The sequence below is a fragment of the Corythoichthys intestinalis genome, chromosome 20 (genome assembly GCF_030265065.1).
Source record: "Corythoichthys intestinalis isolate RoL2023-P3 chromosome 20, ASM3026506v1, whole genome shotgun sequence".
NCBI classification, from domain to species: domain Eukaryota; kingdom Metazoa; phylum Chordata; class Actinopteri; order Syngnathiformes; family Syngnathidae; genus Corythoichthys; species Corythoichthys intestinalis.
In genome coordinates, this window is record NC_080414.1 from 2,055,239 (window position 1) to 2,075,740 (window position 20,502).

At 40.3% G+C, this 20,502-nt stretch overlaps 2 protein-coding genes across 4 annotated transcripts in view; one reads left to right on the top strand and one right to left on the bottom strand.

Annotated features, from left to right (window-relative positions):
• The window catches only part of ipo4 (importin 4), a 35,003-nt gene extending 19,797 nt beyond the window's left edge, over positions 1-15,206 (top strand). For 2 of the 3 annotated variants that reach the window (XM_057824249.1, XM_057824247.1), the window contains 15 exons: positions 1,801-1,914; positions 1,983-2,106; positions 2,188-2,299; positions 2,381-2,508; positions 3,902-3,979; positions 4,525-4,582; positions 4,646-4,751; positions 5,016-5,209; positions 5,301-5,342; positions 7,060-7,185; positions 7,438-7,664; positions 7,745-7,877; positions 7,948-8,052; positions 14,442-14,511; positions 14,599-15,206. In XM_057824249.1, the coding sequence (XP_057680232.1) occupies positions 1,801-1,914; positions 1,983-2,106; positions 2,188-2,299; positions 2,381-2,508; positions 3,902-3,979; positions 4,525-4,582; positions 4,646-4,751; positions 5,016-5,209; positions 5,301-5,342; positions 7,060-7,185; positions 7,438-7,664; positions 7,745-7,877; positions 7,948-8,052; positions 14,442-14,511; positions 14,599-14,729 (1,748 nt within the window). In that variant the 3' untranslated portion in view covers positions 14,730-15,206. The remainder of the gene's footprint in view (positions 1-1,800; positions 1,915-1,982; positions 2,107-2,187; positions 2,300-2,380; positions 2,509-3,901; positions 3,980-4,524; positions 4,583-4,645; positions 4,752-5,015; positions 5,210-5,300; positions 5,343-7,059; positions 7,186-7,437; positions 7,665-7,744; positions 7,878-7,947; positions 8,053-14,441; positions 14,512-14,598) is intronic. The other variant, XM_057824250.1, reaches the window with a different exon arrangement.
• Positions 15,207-15,810: 604 nt separating this feature from the next.
• On the bottom strand, positions 15,811-18,035 carry LOC130908627 (uncharacterized). Its single transcript, XM_057824252.1, has 2 exons — positions 17,550-18,035; positions 15,811-17,454 (listed from the first exon to the last, which is right to left on the bottom strand). Exon 2 carries the CDS (start codon positions 17,401-17,403, stop codon positions 16,480-16,482), a length of 924 nt encoding a protein of 307 aa, XP_057680235.1. The 5' UTR covers positions 17,404-17,454; positions 17,550-18,035; the 3' UTR covers positions 15,811-16,479.
• Between the last annotated feature and the right edge of the window lie 2,467 nt (positions 18,036-20,502).

The following is a 20,502-nucleotide window of genomic DNA, read 5'->3' on the forward strand; positions in this document are numbered from 1 at the left end:
CTGTATTTGTTTATTATAACGATAAATCAACAAGATGGCATTAACATTATTAACATTCTGTTAAAGCGATCCATGGATAGAACACTTGTAGTTCTTAAAAGATAAATGTTAGTACAAGTTATAGAAATTTTATATTAAAACCCCTCTTAATGTTTTCATTTTATTAAAATTTGTAAATATTTCAATCAAAAAATTAGTAGCTCGCCATTGTTGATGTCAATAATTACACCATGCTCACTCGTGGTACTAACCCATAAAATCAGTTGGACCCAAACGCCAGCAGAGGGCGCCAAACACCAAAAAACAAGTAACAAGCGGACATGACACTGTACTGTCATTTTAGTCTGTGTGAGCGGCGCATGTGCGTTAATTGCGTCAAATATTTTAACGTGATTAATTAATCACCGCCCGCTAACGAGATAATTTTAACAGCCCTAGTCATGACAGAACATTGCTTCAATGATATCTGGCGCCATCTAGCATCGTGAATGGGTATAGAAGCCCCGGTGTTATCTGACGCTGTAAACTCAATGGATGCGTTGCATAAAAGGCGTTATGTGGAAAAGCTTCAGTTTATCCATTTGCCAGATCCATATTTGATGCCGAAATCGATGTTTTTCGACCCGCTGTCTTCGCCGTCTTTGCCTGACATCCCTGATATTTACAACTACCTTGTCCACACAAAATCAGCCTATTCTCACCAAAGTTTGAAAAACTTTAAGAGCTTGGAGGCTTATAAATACTTCGTTGCTGGTTGGGTGAAACAGGCCCTCGTCCACGAAAATTCGGCAGGAATCTTTCTTGTGCTCGGAAAGGTGAGTTACGAAATTTTCAATTCAAAATCTTTTGTTCTTGCTAACATCTACTGTCAAGTCTAATGCATTTCATGCCATTTGTCAATGGAGCTAGGGCTTTTAATGTTTATATGGTTTAGCGATAGCACTCTCACTACATACATATATAATATGTAATAAATATGAAGTGCGATAGCACTACTCCAGATTGTCCCTAGTTGAATTTATTTTTTGGCTTTTGACCTCAATAGTGAAATTGTAAATTAATTGTATGACAACTGTCTTATTTTCCCCTTATAATTATATATTTTCAGGTAGTTCATTCACAACGTCTGAGTGTATGTTGTCGGCGATTAGCCTAGCAATGATCTTAATTGTGGTTGTCAGCCCAAAACCCTCTAAATATATATTAAATGCATCTTACCAGATATAAAATGACTACTACATAATCTGTGGTAATCGTTTGGAGCCCAGTTTTCTCGTTGAATTGCAGCAGCCCATCTCACTCTCCTCTCCGGGTCTCTCGGAATCCGGTAGAACTTCAAGTCTCTCCGTCCATCTTCTCTGTTAGTGCAACCGACCGCCACACACGCCTTCACCATTTTGATTATTAACGTTAACGAGCAGAAAAACACGCCATAATAGGAGGAATTTACGTAGCGGTAATGCATCAACAGTGACGAGTTGACGGACAATATGGCGCGGCGGCATGGCTGTGACGTCATGTGAGTAGGGTCTATAATGTCTAGACCGCGAATATAAGACGACCCCTTCTTTTTCAATGTTATTTCAATGCAAAAAACAGTCTTGTATTCGGGCCAATGCGGTACATGTTTTTCTATTAAGGCAAAAAAGTATGTTCCGTGAAAACTCATGCAGCCCCCCACCCTCATCGTTTTGCGCCCCCCCTCACTCCCGCCCCCCACTATTTGAGTACTACTGCTTTCATGTGTCTATATCCCAATGTGCAACTGAGCATCTGATTTACGATGTCTCGACTCATTAGCTAGCGCTGCCAAAGAGTCGCTGGTTCCATACTTCCCCCCGATCATTGAAAGCTTGAGAGGCTTTCTGACCACCACCACCGAGGAAATGAGATCTCTGCAAAATCAGTCTTTAGGTAAGCGGAATGGAGTGCTGCAACGAGGGGTTTCCCACCCAAATGTTAAGAAAAGCTTTCTATTCCAGACACGCTCTCGGTTCTGGCCCGAACCATTGGTAAAGAGGTCTTTAGTCCACTCGCTGCAGAGTGTGTTCAACTGGGCCTCAAACTCTCGGAGTCCATAGATGACCCTGACCTGAGACGCTGCACGTAGGTTTTCATTTGAGGGTTTCACTGTACGGCTCACGGCAAATGAACCTTTAAAGTAACGCGCATCCTGTCCTCCGTAAGGTACAGCCTGTACTCATCCGTTTCCACAGTCAGCCCCGACTGCCTGACTCCTCACCTCACTCCCATAACTAGGGTCATGCTGCACGCCCTCAAATCCAACGAAGGCATCACGGTACGAAGTGTCCTAAGGTCATCTGTGACGCATTACAGCTTAGGTATTGAAAGGGAGGTAGAGATGATTTCCCCTTGACAGGAACACATCAAGGAGGACAAGGCTTTCGTCTTGCTGGACGACGATGAAGATGACGACGAAAAGGAGACAAAGGATTGCGATGAATGTCTGGAAGACGAGCCTGAGACAGATGTCCGCGATGTCGCAGGGTACGACAGTCATTCCTAAATTGTGTTTGATAAAGAAATGTTTCAGATAATGACTTTTTAACTGATATCCCATTATTGTCCAACCCCGAAAATCTGATACCGAGATAAAACCAATTTGCGTCGTGCACTTATTGCTAATTGTATTGAGATGCCCGACTGGATGATTTAATAATGATAAATGTAACAACTTAGTTTTCTAATGCTGCAACGATTAATCGATTAACTCGAATATTCGATTACAAAAAAAATATTCGAATTAAATTTTGTTGCTTCGAGTATTCGTTTAATTAAATCAGCGTTTTAATGGTTTATTTTGCAATTTTATTGATGAGGGGTGATACACTGCCCTCTGGTCTGCCTCTTTTCACATGGCTGAACCCAACTGCTCCCTGTTAAGACCAACGTAAGCTAAGTTTTTGTTTGAGCTAATGTTTTTTAATGCATTCTTAATTTAGTTTATAGGTATATTTAGCCATTTTTGTGGGAATATGTGTCTGAAACATTTGTTAAGAGTATTGTAAAAAAACAAAAAAAACCCTAGCATTTTATAGCATCTAAGCTAGCGGACTTTTTCTATGTAAATTAGCTAGTTGTTCTTGTGTGTATATATATATATATATATATATATATATATACACATACTGTATATTTACCATTTGAGGCTCAGCTCAGGTTTTTTAATTTTTCATGTTCCTTATCCAATTCGAACTAACTAGTCCATCGATTAATCGACTACTAAAATATTTGATAGCTGCAGCCCAAAAGTAAACATTCTGTGAAAATAAAGTGAACTTAAACTGAAATTTTAGAAAATAATGTTCCTCTATATAATATAAATTAAAATGAGCCAAAATATCAGTCATGAAATGAAAGGATTCACAATGAGCTCGCGTTTACAGTAGTTATCCCGAAGAGCCTCTATGGGGTGACCAAAGCATTACAAATACAGGCCGACAATTCCCAAGATACGTTTTGTTGGTCCTTTCCACAGATTTTCATATTTTATTACTTTTCGAGTTTAGTTCGTGACTATTTCTTTCTGGTTAACGCAGTAGTTATATATAACGTTTATAATACGTTATTTTTTTTTAACCATTTATTGTTCATTCGATTTTTGCACCAGGAATGCAAATGGTCTGCTCACATAACAAAAGCGAAGCATCTTAGTTTAGTAGAATCTTAAAGGTCAATTAGCATAGCTCCTGTGCTAAATTGTGACCAATCCTTGTACAAAGGCAGAAGGTTTGTACATACCCTTTGAAGGCAATATGCATTTTGAACCAATCCCGATAATGAAAAACTGATATTATCTGGAATCAATTGAAAATTGCCTTAATCAGAGGATACTATCATCTCCCGATAATATTAAACAACTGTTTATCTCTTGTATTAGGTTCAGTGTGGAGAATGCCTACATTGAAGAGAAGGAGGATGCATGCGAAGCACTTGGAGAGATTGCCTACAACACTGGGTATTTCAAATGTTGGCGATAGAAAATACTTGACATGTTACTGAAATGACTACAAAGCACCAATAGGGATGGACCTCAGTCTGTGTGTAATGAACAAATTTAAGTAGAGGAGCCAAAAATTTGACTCAAGAATAGCGTTACTTCAAAATAATATCACTCAAGTAGTCATCCAAAGTACTCGAGGGAAATAATACATAAGTCATGATAATTATACTGTATTCTAACCTGTAACATAACCACATTAAGCCAAAGAAAAAAAAAAAAAAAAAATTCCGACGAGAGAAAAAATCTACAGAAAGGAGCATTTGAAAGCATCATTTGTTCTAAGAGCGTGAGTGTCCTCTAGTGGAGAAAATAGTTCCTAGTTTGAATAGTGAATAGTTTCATCACAGTTCCTATTATGAAATTAAAAGTTTTTTTTTCAATAGAATTAGTGAAATCACGTATTTACCACTAAGGTTTGTATGTGTTCTTTTGTTTTCTGTCCAAAAAAAAAAAGTACTGTCCATATTATATATGTATTTATTTAATTTTTTTTACAACAGCGCTGTCTTCCAGCCCTTTTTGGAGTCCAGCTTTAAGCAGGTGTTCGAGATGAGAGACGTAAGCTCATCCGTGCGCCTCTGCTTGCTTGGCTGTTACTTGTTCATCATTCTTTTTCTCCAGTATCCCCACGAGGATGTTCGCCGGGCGGCCTTCGAAGCAATGGGTCAGTTCTGTTGCGCGCAGCATAAAGTGTGGACCGAAAATCCCACTGACTTCAATCACCAAGGTACTACTCCGCATATTCATGTCAAAATAATTACGCGAATTGCTACTTTGTTATGAAACACAGAGAATAACCCGGTAATTCGGTCCTTTTGCTATGGGAAAAAAAAAAGCTTTTAAACTTTAAATGCACATCTATACTAAGACGCCATAAGCTAAAACGCTGTCGGATTTGGCCTCAAAATTAGAGCCGATCCACTATCCACATGTTTTTTAGCAGCAACGCTCTGTTGTTTGCGGCCGCTTATCCATTTTCTCCCCTTGGCAGCCTTACTGATGATGCTGGATGTGGTGCTTCCCAGCTTTCTGAAGACGGTGCGCATTGAGCCGGAGCGACAAGTTGTAATGGCCATCCTGGAAACTTTGAACAGTGTGATTAAGTCCTGCAAGGAAGAGGTTTTCCAGAGTCCCACTCGGCTCAAGGAGATCAGTCACGCCATTCGTGACGTTTTGAAGAAAAAGGTGAAAGGGTGTCCATGACTGATGGACATCATTGTCAGATAGTGGTCGCGTTACAGTTGTTCAACCGTAATACTTTTTTTCTTTCTTGTAGACTGAGTGTCAGGACTATGATGATGACGATGATGACCAACAGGTTGGCTCTCAACTAATTCTACTGTTATCATACATACTACAAGAACATGTACTTAATTTTACTCAACTATGGTTACTTGTAAAACAAGTACGTGCACTTTTGAGTACTTGCACCATGTAGTGTACTTGTACTACATCTATGTGGACTTGCGTGTACTTGTGCTACATGCACATTCAATTTTGTGTACTTGAACGACATGTACGTTCACTTGCGTGTACTTGCACTATGTGCACGTGCATTTTCAAGTGCCTGCACTACATGTACGTGCACTTGCATGTGCTTGCACTACATTTACGTGCCCTTGGTGTGCTTGTACTACAAGTACGTGCACTTGCGTGTCCTTGTTCTACATTTACTTGCACTTTTGTGTACTTCCACTACATGTACGTGTACTTGTGTGTACGTATACTACATCTACGTGCACTTTCGTATACCTGCACTATATGTACGTGTACTTGCACTACATGTACGTCTACTTGCACTACAAGGATGTGCTCTTTCGTCTACTTCGACTACATTTACATACACTTGCATGTACCTGCATTACATGTACGTGCACTTTCGTGTACTTAAACTACGTTTACGTGCACTTGCGTGTGCTTGTACTACATGTACATGCACTTGCATGTGCTTGCACTACGTGTACTTGCACTTGGTGTGCTTGTACTACGTGTACGTGCACTTGCGTGTCCTTGTTCTACATTTACTTGCACTTTTGTGTACTTGCACTACATGTACATGTACTCGTGGGTACTTGTACTACATGTACGTGCACTTTCGTATACCTGCACTATATGTACGTGTACTTGCACTACATGTACGTCTACTTGCACTACAAGGATGTGCTCTTTCGTCTACTTCGACTACATTTACATACATTTGCATGTACCTGCATTACATGTACGTGCACTTTCGTGTACTTAAACTACGTTTACGTGCACTTGCGTGTGCTTGTACTACATGTACATGCACTTGTGTGCGTTTGTACTACATGTACGTGCACTTGCGTGTGTTTGCACGTTTACGTGCACTTGCATGTGCTTGTACTACATGTACATGCACTTGTGTGCGCTTGTACTACATGTACATGCACTTGCGTGTGTTTGCACTACGTTTACGTGCACTTGCGTGCGCTTGTACTACATATACTTGCACTTTCGTGTACTTGCTCTACATGTACGTGCTCTTTTGTGTACTTGTACTACATGTACTTTCGTGTACGTGTACTTGCGTGTATTTTTGCCATATCTACGTACATTTTCATGTACCTGCACTACATGTACATGTACTTGCGCTTACAGCATGTGCTCTTGCGTCTACTTGTACTACATGTACCTGCACTACATGTATTTGCACTTTCGTGTATTTGCGCTACATGTATGTATGCTTTCACTACAGATATGTATACTTGTACTACAAGTATGTTCTCTTGCATGTAGTAGTACTACATGTACGTGCACTTTTGTGTACTTGCGCCACTTGTATGTGCACTTGCGTGTACTTGCGCCACTTGTACGTGCACTTGCGTGTACTTGCGCCACTTGTACGTGCACTTGTGTGTACTTGCACTGCACGTGCACTTTTACTGCATGTATTTTCTCTTGCGTGTATGCGTTCTACAAGTGCGTGCACTTGTGTGTACTTGGTAAATCTCCAAGTTGTAGCCAGAAACTGGTTTTCTACCAGGATTTGAGTCTCTTGTTGTGGGTCATTTCAGGCAGAGTATGATGCCCTCCTCCAAGAATATGCGGGGGAAGGGATTCCCCTCTTAGCTGCCTCTGTTCCTGCAGACAAATGTGCACCTTTCCTCAATGAACTGCTGCCTCTCATCCTCAGCAAAACTGTAAGTATAGTCTCGCTGACAAAAAAAAGGCCATAGTATTACCTTTAAGTATAGAATTTTTTCATGGTTAAATGTAATTTCACTGACCATACAGTGAATATTATTAGTACTTGCAAACAACTTGACGATTGAACGATTGCTGCAAACCATCCAAATCAAAATGAATTGGATGTCGATCGCCGTCATTAGCGACGAATGAGTTAACGCTTTAAAATAAATTTCTGTCATCTTCAATCTTATTCTCCTCCCAAGAAACCTTCATGCAATGTGGCAGAAAAGTCCTTTTCTCTGGGAATAATTGGAGAAATTCTGGAGGCTCTGATCACCACGTCCGGAGGACGGGAACTGGCGAGTCAATTATCTAATCGTCTGCTCCCAATTATGTACGGCGGAGTGAAAGACGACGATCCTGAGGTCCGCAACAACAGCGTGGTTGGACTGGGATGTCTCGCCCAGGCTGCCGGGCCCCTCGTAGCATCGTATCCTTTTTTTTCTCCCATTGAAATAGATTGTTGTGAATTCAATCAAAAAGTTTCTTCTTTAGCCAAGCATTCCACAGCGAGTATCCTACCTTGTTGTCCGTCTTTTCCAAACTGCTCGGTAAAGAGGCCGACTTCAAAGTGATCGACAACTTGTGCGCGGCCCTCTGCCGTATGATTATGGGCAACATGGACGCCGTCCCATTGGATCAGGTGACCTTTCGTCCCGAGCGTAGTTTTTGAAAATGAATAGAAAAACAAAACTGCTTCGTTCTCCCGACAGGTCGTCCCGGTTGTGGTTGCCCGTCTTCCTCTCAAAGAGGACATGGAGGAATACAAGACTGTGTTCAGCTGCTTTGCCATGCTCTACACCAAGTATCCTGCTCTGGTAATGTGCATACATTCCCCTTGAAAATCAATACTCATGAGACGGATAAAGAAAACGTTAATGTTTTTGTCACTGATACCATTTTTTTGCTCCGATACTGATACCTGGGTGTGCAGTATCGACCGATACCATACCGATACCACTTTGTATATATATGCAGTGGGGCAAATAAGTATTTAGTCAACCACCAATTGTGCAAGTTTTCCTACTTGAAAAGATTAGAGAGGCCTGCAATTGTCAACAAGGGTTAACCTCAACCTTGAGAGAGGGAATGTGGAGAAAAAAAACTGAAAATAACATTGTTTGATTTTTAAAGAATTTATTTCCAAATTAGAGTGGAAAATAAGTATTTGGTCACCTACAAACAAGCAAGATTTCTGGCTGTCAAAGAGGTCTAACTTCTTCTAACGAGGCTCCACTCGTTACCTGTATTAATGGCACCTGTTTTAACTCATTATCGGTGTAAAAGACACCTTTCCACAACCTCAGTCAGTCACACTCCAAACTCCACTATGGTCAAGACCAAAGAGCTGTCGAAGGACACCATAGACAAAATTGTAGACCTGCACCAGGCTGGGAAGGCTGAATCTGGAATAGGTAAAACGCTTGGTGTAAAGAAATCAACTGTGGGAGCAATTATTAGAAAATGGAAGACATACAAGACCACTGATAATCGCCCTCGATCTGGGGCTCCGTGCAAGATCTCACCCCGTGGCGTCAAAATGATAACAAGCTTGGTGTAAAGCAGGGGTCATGAATTAAAAATCCTCTGGGTCCGAAATTAAAAAATTACAACAATCTTGGGTCCGGAAATATTTTTAATGTTTTTTTTTTTTCCGCAAAAATACAAACGTATCTTTACGTGGCAATGCTGGAGCACGCCATTTGCCGTACCTTTTCACCTCTTCCTCCAACTTCATTCAGCTCAGTTTTTGGCTGTCACTCCGCGGAGTCTGGAAAGCGAGTGTGAGACATGCTGTTCTAAAAATAACTTTCAAATGCTTCACTCCCATTGGCTGGTTCACGCGCGTCACCCCTAAGGTTTTTGTTTGTTGCCCACCTCCGCTCTGCAAACCCGCAGAAAAAAATGATTTTTGTTGTTGCAACGTGTATTAGTCCAGACAGCTGGAGATCCGGTCCAGACGGCTTGGGGGTCCGGAACCGGACCGAGGTCCGCGGTTCCGTGACCTCTGGTGTAAAGAAATCAACTGTGGGAGCAATTATTAGAAAATGGGAGACATACAAGACCACTGATAATCTCCCTCGATCTGGGGCTCCATGCAAGATCTCACCTGTGGTGTCAAAATGATAACAAGAACGGTGAGCAAAAACCTAGAACCACACGGGGGGGACCTAGTGAATGACCTACAGAGAGCTGGGACCACAGTAACAAAGGCTACTATCAGTAACACAATGCGCTGCCAGGGACTCAAATTCTGCACTGCCAGACGTGTCCCCCTGCTGAAGCCAGGCCCATCTGCGGTTCGCTAGAGCAGTGTTTTACAACCGGTGTGCGGCGGCAAACTAGTGTGCCGTGAGAGATCGTCAGGTGTGCCGTGAGAAATTATCTAATGTCGCATATTTATATATATATATATATATACTGGACTGTCTCAGAAAATTAGAATACACAATATTCTAATTTTCTGAGACAGTCCTGTACATTAATCCACCATTTAAAGCAGGGGTGTCCAAACTTTTTGCAAAGGGGACCAGATTTGGCGTGGTAAAAATGTGGGGGGCCGACCTTGGCTGACGTCCTTTACATAGAACAATATACAGGACTGTCTCAGAAAATTAGAATATTGTGTATTCTAATTTTCTGAGACAGTCCAGTATTGTAATATCCGTAACTGTGCGGGCCCTTGAAGGGGCCATCAGACTGCAGAGTGGTGACGTAGCAGGAAGCAGGGAGGAAGGGAGAACGGCATAGTTAGTGGTCGCATGTTGCGGATGCCGCTGTTATTTTGTTTATTATTTTCCATTATTGCCACAATAAAGTGGGAAAGTCATCACCGACTCCTCTCCTTTGTATGTCCCCATTTGGGGCTATTTTTCTAACGTCGTCGAGTGGAGTTCCAGTAGGAAGGAAGGAAGGAGTGGTAGAAAGTTCTCGGTCGTGTTCAGATGAGGGAAGTTTGCTCGTGTCGCTTTCAAAAACTGCTCGGATTTCTAGCTATCAACGACCTTGCTGTCCGCAACAATGTGAACCCCAACACGTTTACTGCACATTATTTGGTTAGACTCGACATGTGTCGATATACTCGAAAGTGTCCTTTCTATTTTATCGATATGTGACGACCGTCAATTCTCCCCCTGTGTTATATTACAACTAGGGCTGTCAAACGATTGAAATTTTTAATTGAGTTAATTACAGCTTAAAAATTAATTAATCGTAATTAATCGCAATTAATCGCAATTCAAACCATCTATAAAATATGCCATATTTTTCTGTAAATTATATATATATTCTGTAAAATAAATTGTTGGAATGGAAAGATAAGACACAAGATGGATATATACATTCAACATACGGTACATAGAGACTGTAGTGGGCATTTCACTCTACTGTCATTTAAATCTGTCTATGCTGTCCTCACTCCGAAGCGTCTACTTTTTCCAAAGCTAGACAGCTAGTGAACGACGCCTTAATAATTAGACTTCTTCCTTTTTCATCTGATTAATTAATAGAATGGCCTCAAACCATTGTCCTCTTTAGACCGTCGTAAAACTACAAAAAGTACACAAGCATTGCATTAGCAACAACGTTAGCTTAGCACGCTATACAGGTTCACTAAAGATAAATAAAAAGCGTCTCATACAAAAAATATAACATTTCGCTTACTAACATAATATGTACATTCTTTACAACAACCATACTTACGGACAAATCTTGTCCAAGGATCATATAAGCACAACATTATCAGCCCGAGACGTCGTGCAGCCATAATGAAATGGCAAGAAAACAATAAACCATGTCGCAAAGCGACCACAAGAGTTCGCTGTTGGACAGTACAAAAACCCTTGCTGTAAAACTTACCAAAAGGCAGAATACTTTCTGAGCGGGACATGTGCGTTAATTGCGTCAAATATTTTAACGTGATTAATTGAAAAAATTAATTACCGCGCGTTAACGCGATAATTTTGACAGCCCTAATTACAACACATTGTTGAGAAGAGCAAGGTGGCTAATGGCTAAAAATCCGAGCAGTTTTTGAACGCGACACGAGCAGCACAGCGCCATGGTGCCAAGCAAGTTTAAACGTCATCGCCAAACGAAACAGCCGTCGCTTCAAAACAAGTCGATGGACTATTTTGTCCGCCTTCGTGAAAACATAGAGAAACAGGCAACTTTTTTTGTAATATAAAAACTACGAAGGAAAATGAGAAAGCTCTCAAAGCCAGTTACCTTGTTGCTAAATCCAAAAAGTCCGACACCGTGACAGACAATAATACTACCTGCCTACAAAGCCATTGTCTGTGAGATGCTCGGCCCTGATGTGGTTAAAGACATTGCTCAAGTCCCTGTCTGATAATTCTGAGCTTTTTCAAGCCTAACTAAAAAAAAAAAAAAACTAATTAAAAACAAAAACTGAGAGCTGTTGAAGAATAAGGATATCGACTTTATGTTCATCTCAACAGGCTCAAATTTCACACTGAGTAAGTATACATACTAGAGGCGTGCGAAATTTCCGATTCTTAGATTATTCGCGATTCGGCCGTGGAAGATTCGAGAAGGATTCACAAATATCCAAATTCCGATTATTGAATTATACCAGGTAAAGCGGAAGTAAAACAGTCAACTGAGGAACGGACCGAGAGCAAATATCATGTTCAACTCATGCTGCTAGATAAAAAAAAACAATCATACCTGACTGCGGCCGACAGCCGCTACAAACAACGCCCAGTTGCTAGTTGCTACAAACATACGGCTACAGTAGATATCATATATATGTAGAACTCGATGCAAAATGACAGACGACGTCGGTGTTAGAACATGTATTATTGAACAGAGATGCGAAATGACACTTTCCGGCGTAAGTAAACAGCCGCCATCTTAAAGCAGTAGACCTCTCTAGAAGGCTCTGTTGTAGCGAACCTAATTAACTTTTTATCTGAAATACTAAATCGGCAGAATATTGTCTTGATTCTATCTTTAAATGATGAAATAGTTTTAAAACTTTGACAAAAGTAGACATCAGGGAAATTATGGAATAACGGGAGCAATTTTAACAACTGTAACAGTTGATTCACAACAATAAATTATCTGAATGTACTTAAAAGCTGCTGATACAGAATGGGGACTGGAGCTTTTTATTTACTGTCATTTTTGTATATTTGTTTACTGTTATATGTTAACTTGATACTGAAATAGTAGTTTGGTTTAGCCTGAGAGGATTTTTGAACAATTTTGGAACTAATGTACAAAACATTTAGAAAAAAAAAAGGAGGGGGGGTGCATCAATAATCGTTTTATAATCGAATCGGAGCCTCAATCGTAATCGTAATCCAGTCGTTAGGTGACCAAAGATTCCCAGCTCTAATACATACTGAGAAATTATAATTGAATATACTGCACAGTAAATAATTTTGGAACATTTTTGGTTTGTGGTGTGCCGCGGGATTTTTTCCAATGTAAAAACGTGCCGTGAGTAAAAAAAGGTTGAAAAACACTGCGCTAGAGAGCATTTGGGTGATCCAGAAGAGGACTGGGAGAATGTGTTATGGTCAGATGAAACCAAAATAGAACTTTTTTGGTAGAAACACAGGTTCTCATGTTTGGAGGAGAAAGAATACTGAATTGCATCCGAAGAACACCATACCCACTGTGAAGCATGGGAGTGGAAACATCATGATTTGGGGCTGTTTTTCTGCAAAGGGACCAGGACGACTGATCTGTGTAAAGGAAAGAATGAATGTAGCCGTGTATTGAGAGATTTTGAGTGAAAATCTCCTTCCATCAGCAAGGGCATTGAAGATGAGACGTGGCTGGGTCTTTCAGCATGACAATGATCCCAAACACACAGCCAGGGCAACAAAGGAGTGGCTTCGTAAGAAGCATTTCAAGGTCCTGGAGTGGCTTAGCCAGTCTCCAGATCTCAACCCCATAGAAAATCTGTGGAGGGAGTTGAAAGTGCCCAACGAAAGCCCCAAAACATCACTGCTCTAGAGGAGATCCTCATGGAGGAATGGGCCAAAATCCCAGCAACAGTGTGTGAAAAGCTTGTGAAGAGTTACAGAAAACGTTTGGCTTCCATTATTGCTAACAAAGGGAACATAACAAAGTATTGAGATGAACTTTTGGTATTGACCAAATACTTATTTTCCACCATGATTTGCAAATACCCTAATTTTCGGACTATAAGCCGCTACTTTTTCCCCCTCATTTTGAATCCTGTGGCTTATAGTCCAGTGCGGCTTATTTGTTGATTTATTGGGGTTAATAGGTAACACTTTATTTGACAGCGGCATCATAAGACTGTCATAAGGACATCGTAATTATGAAATGAGACTATCACGGGCAGTGATGAATGCTTATGACGGATGTCAATATGTGTCATGTGGCATATTATGTCACTAACTCCATTTATGTCCAGCTCAGATCTTTTACGTCCATTCAAAAGTGAGATAATTTGCTGGATGACACTAACCAACATCTATTATAAGCATTCATTAATGCTTATGACAGTGTCATGTAATAATTATGACTGTCTTACGACATTATTATGGCACCACTATCCAAGAAAATGTTACCAAATACCATGACTAGCAATTAATGAAACAACTGGAACAGTAACTGAAGAAATAATTAGCACAGAACATGATTGGTTTTTACATCTGTAGCGCCGCAATGCATGCTAGGAGGAATGTTGGATGACAACAGTGTTGACAGCAGGTGGCAGCAGAGGTTGACTGTCTCCCCCAAGGGAGCAGTGATGGCCAAATGAAGCTTTTAGAAACAATAAGGCTTTGCAGCCAATTGGTTCAGAGCTTAATGGTGGTTCATTTGGTCTCATGATACCATTGTCAAATGAAGTGTTACCAGTTAATATCGTTTGGTGTAAATATCCCATAATATAATGAGGACAACTGCGGCTTATAGTCCAGTGCGTCTTATCTATGAACAAATGCCGTTTTCATGTCAAATTTGGTGGGGTGCGCCTTATAGTCCAGAAATTACGGTAAATTTTTTACAAATCAAACAGTGTGATTTTCTGTTTTTTTCCACATTCTGTCTCTCATGGTTGAGGTTTACCCATGTTGACAATTACAGGCCTCTCTAATATATTCAAGTAGGAGAACTTGCACAATTAGTGGTTGACTAAATACTTATTTGCCCCACTGTGTTATGCCTGATGCTGTTTTGATGAATCTTTGCTCCCTTCCAGATCGTGAAGCTCATGAAACCAATTGTCGAATCGTCCTGCCACGTGCTCAGTAACAAGGACGTGGATAAAGGTGAGTCATAAAGCTCCTGCTTTCCCATCAATAATTTTTGTTTCTTCTTCACCGCATTTCCTACATTCTATTGTCATTTGTGATTAGAAACGCAGAAAAAAATAGCCACGTTGTTGAACCAATTCGCTCAGCAGCACCTGTCAGAATTCCAAGCGGCCGCGACTTCGCTTCCCGGGGAACAGCAGGCCAAGCTGAGCGCCGTCATCGGCGCCTCGTGATGTTGAACCGCACGGATGACAATTACGGCACTCACTGTTCCGCAGTTAACTCCTTTTATTACCGACTTGAAACTTATAAGCATAGCCCTCTTGTTTTTCATTCATTTGACTGAAGCTTCATTTGGAGTACGATGACAAAGCTCATAAAATCGAAGGACGAGTGAGCCACCCTAATGCCTATGATAAAATATTTTTTACTAGGAAAGCACATGAATTTGCAATGACTGCCAAGCATCATGTCCGAAATGGCCCAATCATGCAATCTGGAGGGACAATTGGAGTTAATAATCATGTGTTAGCCTTTTCTGATGCATTCAATTGTGATAAAAGGCAGGTGGCTGTTTTATTGGCGCTTGGACTTTTAACAAGAGATTGGAGGTGAGCAAATGTTACTACACTTGGATTGTTTTCAGCCTATAAGCATAAAATGTCTTCTGATCTGTCACTTAAGAGTAACATAAAACTACATTTTTGTGATGCTCTTTTTATTATTGAATGGTTGCAAAAAATGGGAGGCGTGTACTTAACCTTGAAGAAAATTTGAAGGCGGATCACCATAAAAATCATGCATGCTCATGCTGGATGGCTTTTCACACTCTCCAAAGAATATCCAGAAACATTTTCAACATAGACTTCATAACCTATTGACTTTTAATCCAAATATTTTCAAAACCAAAGCTGCGACTGACCTAAAACCAAAACAGGCACCTACCTTAGCCATATACGAGTCTCCATGAGCAGCGGCATTAAAAAAAAATCAAAGACGTTCCCTTATAAAATCTCGATTAATTACTTTTTATATAACAAAACTTAAAATGGCTATAAAGGTCTCAGATTTTACACTAGATGCACAAAAATAACCGAATGCAGAGATAATCACCTATATTTTCTGGATCAATAGCAATATTTAACATAGTTTTTGACCAAAATAGCAACCTAATTTTTTATTTACTGCAAGTTTTCGACAGCTAATTAATCACTCAATTTAACATCAGAAACTTAATACTTGACGAAAACATGCAGAATCAATTATAAATAATATGTAAATAGTTTAATAATTCTACATACAATCACAACTTCTTATAGAATTATAGCCCTTTATTATCAATATACCACTATATACTGTTAGCGAATGAGGCTAGTGGCCGCCATATGTAAACAGCTTAATAAATGCATAAATCCCTGAATTCTTCATAGATGGGTACATAAAACGGTCTCAATTCTTGGTTAAAAGCAAAGAAACAGTAAAATTAGCGTTTATATTACGTATATTGATGAAGTACTGTTGAGGTGGTTGCAGCTCAACGTTGCATTCGTCGGAAGAATTGACGGAGAATAAGTTGTCTTTTAGCCAAAACTCGGCGTATTTAATTTCCATTGACGTGTGGATACATCCTCTCTCATTGCTGTCTTCACAGGCAATCCCACAAATCAAAGTCATCAAAGTCAAACAAGAGGAAGTAATAAAAGTAGCACTTTAGACAATTAAGTCCCATCCTGCCATCTTGTGGCAAAAAGTTAATATGTCAATAATAACAAGCAATAGGAGCATCATTTCCACATCAACTGAGGACACATTTATGAATACAAAACATTTCCTCCACCATTTCTCTCAACACCCCCACTTGTTCTCATGTTGATGCCCTTTTTAACAACCAAATGAAATTTTACATTTCAAATTCCAAAAATAACACTGTCAAACTTCAATTTTAACTTTGTTACAGGTTTTGTCATGATATCAGCTAAAATTTTATCCGTTGTCCATGAAGTAGCACTCCGCATCTCCTATTTTGAGTGCGACTCCACTGCACCGGGTACCATCTGACAACTCGACGCTGTGGTTTTCTGGTTTGAATGTCTCCTGGAAGCTTTCGAACTTGGTCACGTCAGTGGTGATATGAGATGTCGCTCCCGTGTCCACCATCAGACCTCGTTCCCGGATGCTGTGTGTATCCTGCCGCCTGGTGTCGGGCTGTTCATCGCTCACCTTGAATGCGAAGTCAGGATCTCCATCTTCAGCAATTTTTCCCGCTCCGTCCGGTGTTTCCTTGCGTCTGCAAGTGGTGTCTTTGTGCGTGTCCGTTTTGCACCGACTACACCATGTCTTTTGTCGACATGATTTTGCACGGTGAACTTTGATGCCACATTTGAAGCACACCAACTCTGTGTCGTCTTTGATCCGGTCACGAGCGTTTGCTTTTGTGGTTTGCTTTGAAGCTCTTGCTTTAGTCTTCATCACTCTGTCGCTTGATTCTGCTGCATTTAACTTTTCCGTTTCTTCAAAACTTCGGAGTTTGGTTTTGAATTCTGCAAATGTCATGTTCTCATCGGTATGCGCCACATGAATTGTAAATGGCTTGTAACTTTCTGGCAGCCCCTTCAAGACCATTGCGATAAGTAGACTATCTCCCAATGTTTCACCTGCATTTCGCAATGCTGTGATGGCGGTCTCAGCTCTTATTATGTAGTCCGCTATGCTTTCTTCGTTTCCCTTTTGAAGACATGTTAGCATGGTGTACAAATTTATAATCCTGGGTTTTCCCTTCCCAGCATAATATTCTCTTAATATTTTCAGAGCTTTTGTTCCGTCATTTGTCGCATCTCTCATTATTAACGAGAGGCTTTCATCATCAAGAAGTTGTATCATTTCAGCATACGCGTCCGCATTTTTCATTTCATCATTTTCTCTCTCGGCTTCAGTGGTTGGTCCTACCAGCACTGTCTTCTTTAGCCCGATTAGATGAAAATGTCCCAAGATTTTAGTTTCCCAGAGTTCATATTTAGCTTCATCTCCGTCAAATGCCAGTCGAGGTAACCTACTTGTTCCTCGTGGATCCATGTTGCCTGTTAGCTTTTTCCGCTAATCAGCAGTCCGTGAGCACGCTGTCCTTCGCGACCTTCTACACCAGGGGTGGGCATTACGTCGATCGCGATCGACCAGTCGATCGTAACGCTAGTGTGGGTAACTCGCAGCATCAAAAAAAAAAAAAAAATTAAAAAAAAAATTTTTTTTTAAATGTACATAGTTAATTATGTTATGTGAGCAAACATAATTTACCGTCCATGTTTTATTTATATATTTTTTTAATGTACACAGTTATTTGTGTTTTGTGAGCAACATAACCTCATATGTTGCTCACAAAGCATAATTACTGTAACTGTACATTTAAATTTTTTTCTTTTTTTTAGTTCACCCTCCTCTCTTAAGGTAGATCGCGGGAGGTTGTCTCATTTAAAAGTAGATCTTGGAGCAAAAAACTTTCAGCACCCCTGTTCTACAAGGTGGAAACGGACTTTACCTTGGAATGACTCCTGGGCCCATAACCTGTTGAGGTGGTTGCAGCTCAACGTTGCATTCGTAGGAAGAATTGACGGAGAATAAGTTGTCTTTTAGCCAAAACTCGGCGTATTTAATTTCCATTGACATGCGGATACATCCTCTCTCATTGCTGTGTTTACAGGAAATCCCACAAATCAAAGTCATCAAAGTCAAACAAGAAGTAATAAAAGTAGCACTTTAGACAATTAAGTCCCATCCTGCCATCTTGTGGCAAAAAGTTAATATGTCAATAATAACAAGCAATAGGAGCATTATTTCCACATCAACTGAGGACACATTTATGAATACAAAACATTTCCTCCACCATTTCTCTCAACAAGTACCATGCTACTATTTTAGCGAATGAGGCTAGCGGGTGCCTGGCATAAAAGCAGCTATTCTGACGAAAATTCTTGTGAATAAATGCTTAAATCCCCGAATTCTTCCTAGATATGGATGTAAAACAGTCTCGATTCTGGGTTAAAAGCAAAGAAACCGTGCAGGTAGCATTTATTTCGCGTAAATATTGCCAACTATTAGGCTAGTCAGTTATGAAAATTTGCCGCCTCCATGTATAAACAAGATAATTCCTGCGAATAAATGACGCAATCACGCATACATGGGATGAGAAATATAATATTTACCTTGAATCCTTGAACAAATCACTCCTGAGACAATCCTTCCTGTTTGTATGCGTAGTTAAATCCAAACGTAAGTGAATCCAAGCTTAAATCCGACACGAGCGTGTGCCGTCTTTGGCTATTACTAAATGAAGCTCGGCCCCCTCTGATAATGCTCCGCGCAAAGAATGACGAAGTGTCAGGTCAATAGATTTTTGAAGTGTATGATTTTCAACTAACTACAATTATATGACAATAACAGCGAGTCCATTCTAAAATCCCATTGCATTTTAATAATGGTTACCAAATGGTGGAATGGACTAACCAGAAAGTATCTGAACCTTTTGGAATTCATCACATTTATGCATGAAATCACCTTTAAATGTGATCTTTGTCAAAATCACACAGATGAAAAAATTGCTTTAACTAAAACCAAAACATTTATAGGTTTTCATATTCTAATGAGGATAGCATGCACACAATGACAGAAGGGGGAAAATAACTGAACCTTGTGCCTAAGGAGACTTTAAGAGCAAATGAGACCGATTTTTACCAAACAATTTAAGTCAAGTGTGTGTGCCCAATCACTGATGAGTGGTTTAAAGCTGCCCTGCCCACTATAAAACACACACCTGGTAAGAATTGTCTTGATTAGAAGAATTGTCTGATGCGCATCACGGCTCTGTCAAAAGAGCTGTCTGAAGACCTGCGATCAAGGATTGTTGATTTGTATAAAGCTGGGTAAGGATACAAAACCATCTCTAAAAGTCTGGATGTTCATCAATCGACAGTCAGAGGAGAAGTCTACAAATGGAAAGTGTTTGGCGCTTTTACTGCTCTCCCAAGGAGTGGCCGTCCGCCAAAGATGACGCCAAGAGTTCAGCGCAGAATACTGCGAGACTTACAGAAATCACTGGCATAGTCCAATATCTCTGCAACCATCAACTATATGTCAAACTATGGCGAAGAATGGCGTTCATGGGAGGACTGCACAGAGGAAGCCACTGCTGTCTAAAAAAAAAACATTTAATTTTAAACGTTTAATGTTTGCAAAAAGGCACTTGGACACTCCACAGAAGTTTTGGCAAAATATTTTATGGACTGATGAAACCAAAGTTGAATTGTTTGGGAGTAACACACAACATTGTGTGTGGAGGAAAAATGGAACAGCTCACCAACATCAAGACCTCATCCCCACTGTGAAGCATGGTGGAGGGAGCATCATGATTTGGGGCTGTTGTACTTTGCAGGAAAACTTGAGGCTGTCTGTCAGACAGTTGAAGCTAAAAAGAGGATAGCTGCTGCGACAAGGCAAAGCAGACGAAATCTACTTCAGAATGGTTTCAGAAGAACAAAATACACGTTCCAGAGTGGACAAGTCAAAGTCCAGACTTGAACCTCATTGAGATGCTGTGTCATGACCCGAAGACAGCAATTCATGCCAGACATCTCAGGAATCTGACTGAACTACAGTTTTGTGGAGAAGAATGGGCCAAGATTAGTCCTGATCGATGTGCCAGACTGATCCGCAGCTACAGGAAGAGTTTGGTTGAATGCTTTTCATTTCTTACCAGGTGTGTGTGTGGGCAGGGCAGTGTTAAACCACTTATCAGTGATTAGGCACCTGACTTAAAATGTTTGTTAAAATTAGTTTCAATTGCTCTTTCAGTTTCCTTAGGCAGAGGGTTCACTTATTTTTTCCCCGTTCTGTCATTGTTTGCATGCTATTCTCATTAAAATTTGCAAACTTATAAATGTTTGGGTGGTTTTAGTTAAAGTGTTTTCATCTGTGTGATTTTGACTAAGATCAGCTCATATTTGATGCTGATTCTAT

Bases quoted from the DNA above. Each gene is read 5' to 3' on its own strand.
- LOC130908627 (XM_057824252.1), bottom strand. From the start codon at position 17,403: ATGAAAAATGCGGACGCGTATGCTGAAATGATACAACTTCTTGATGAT.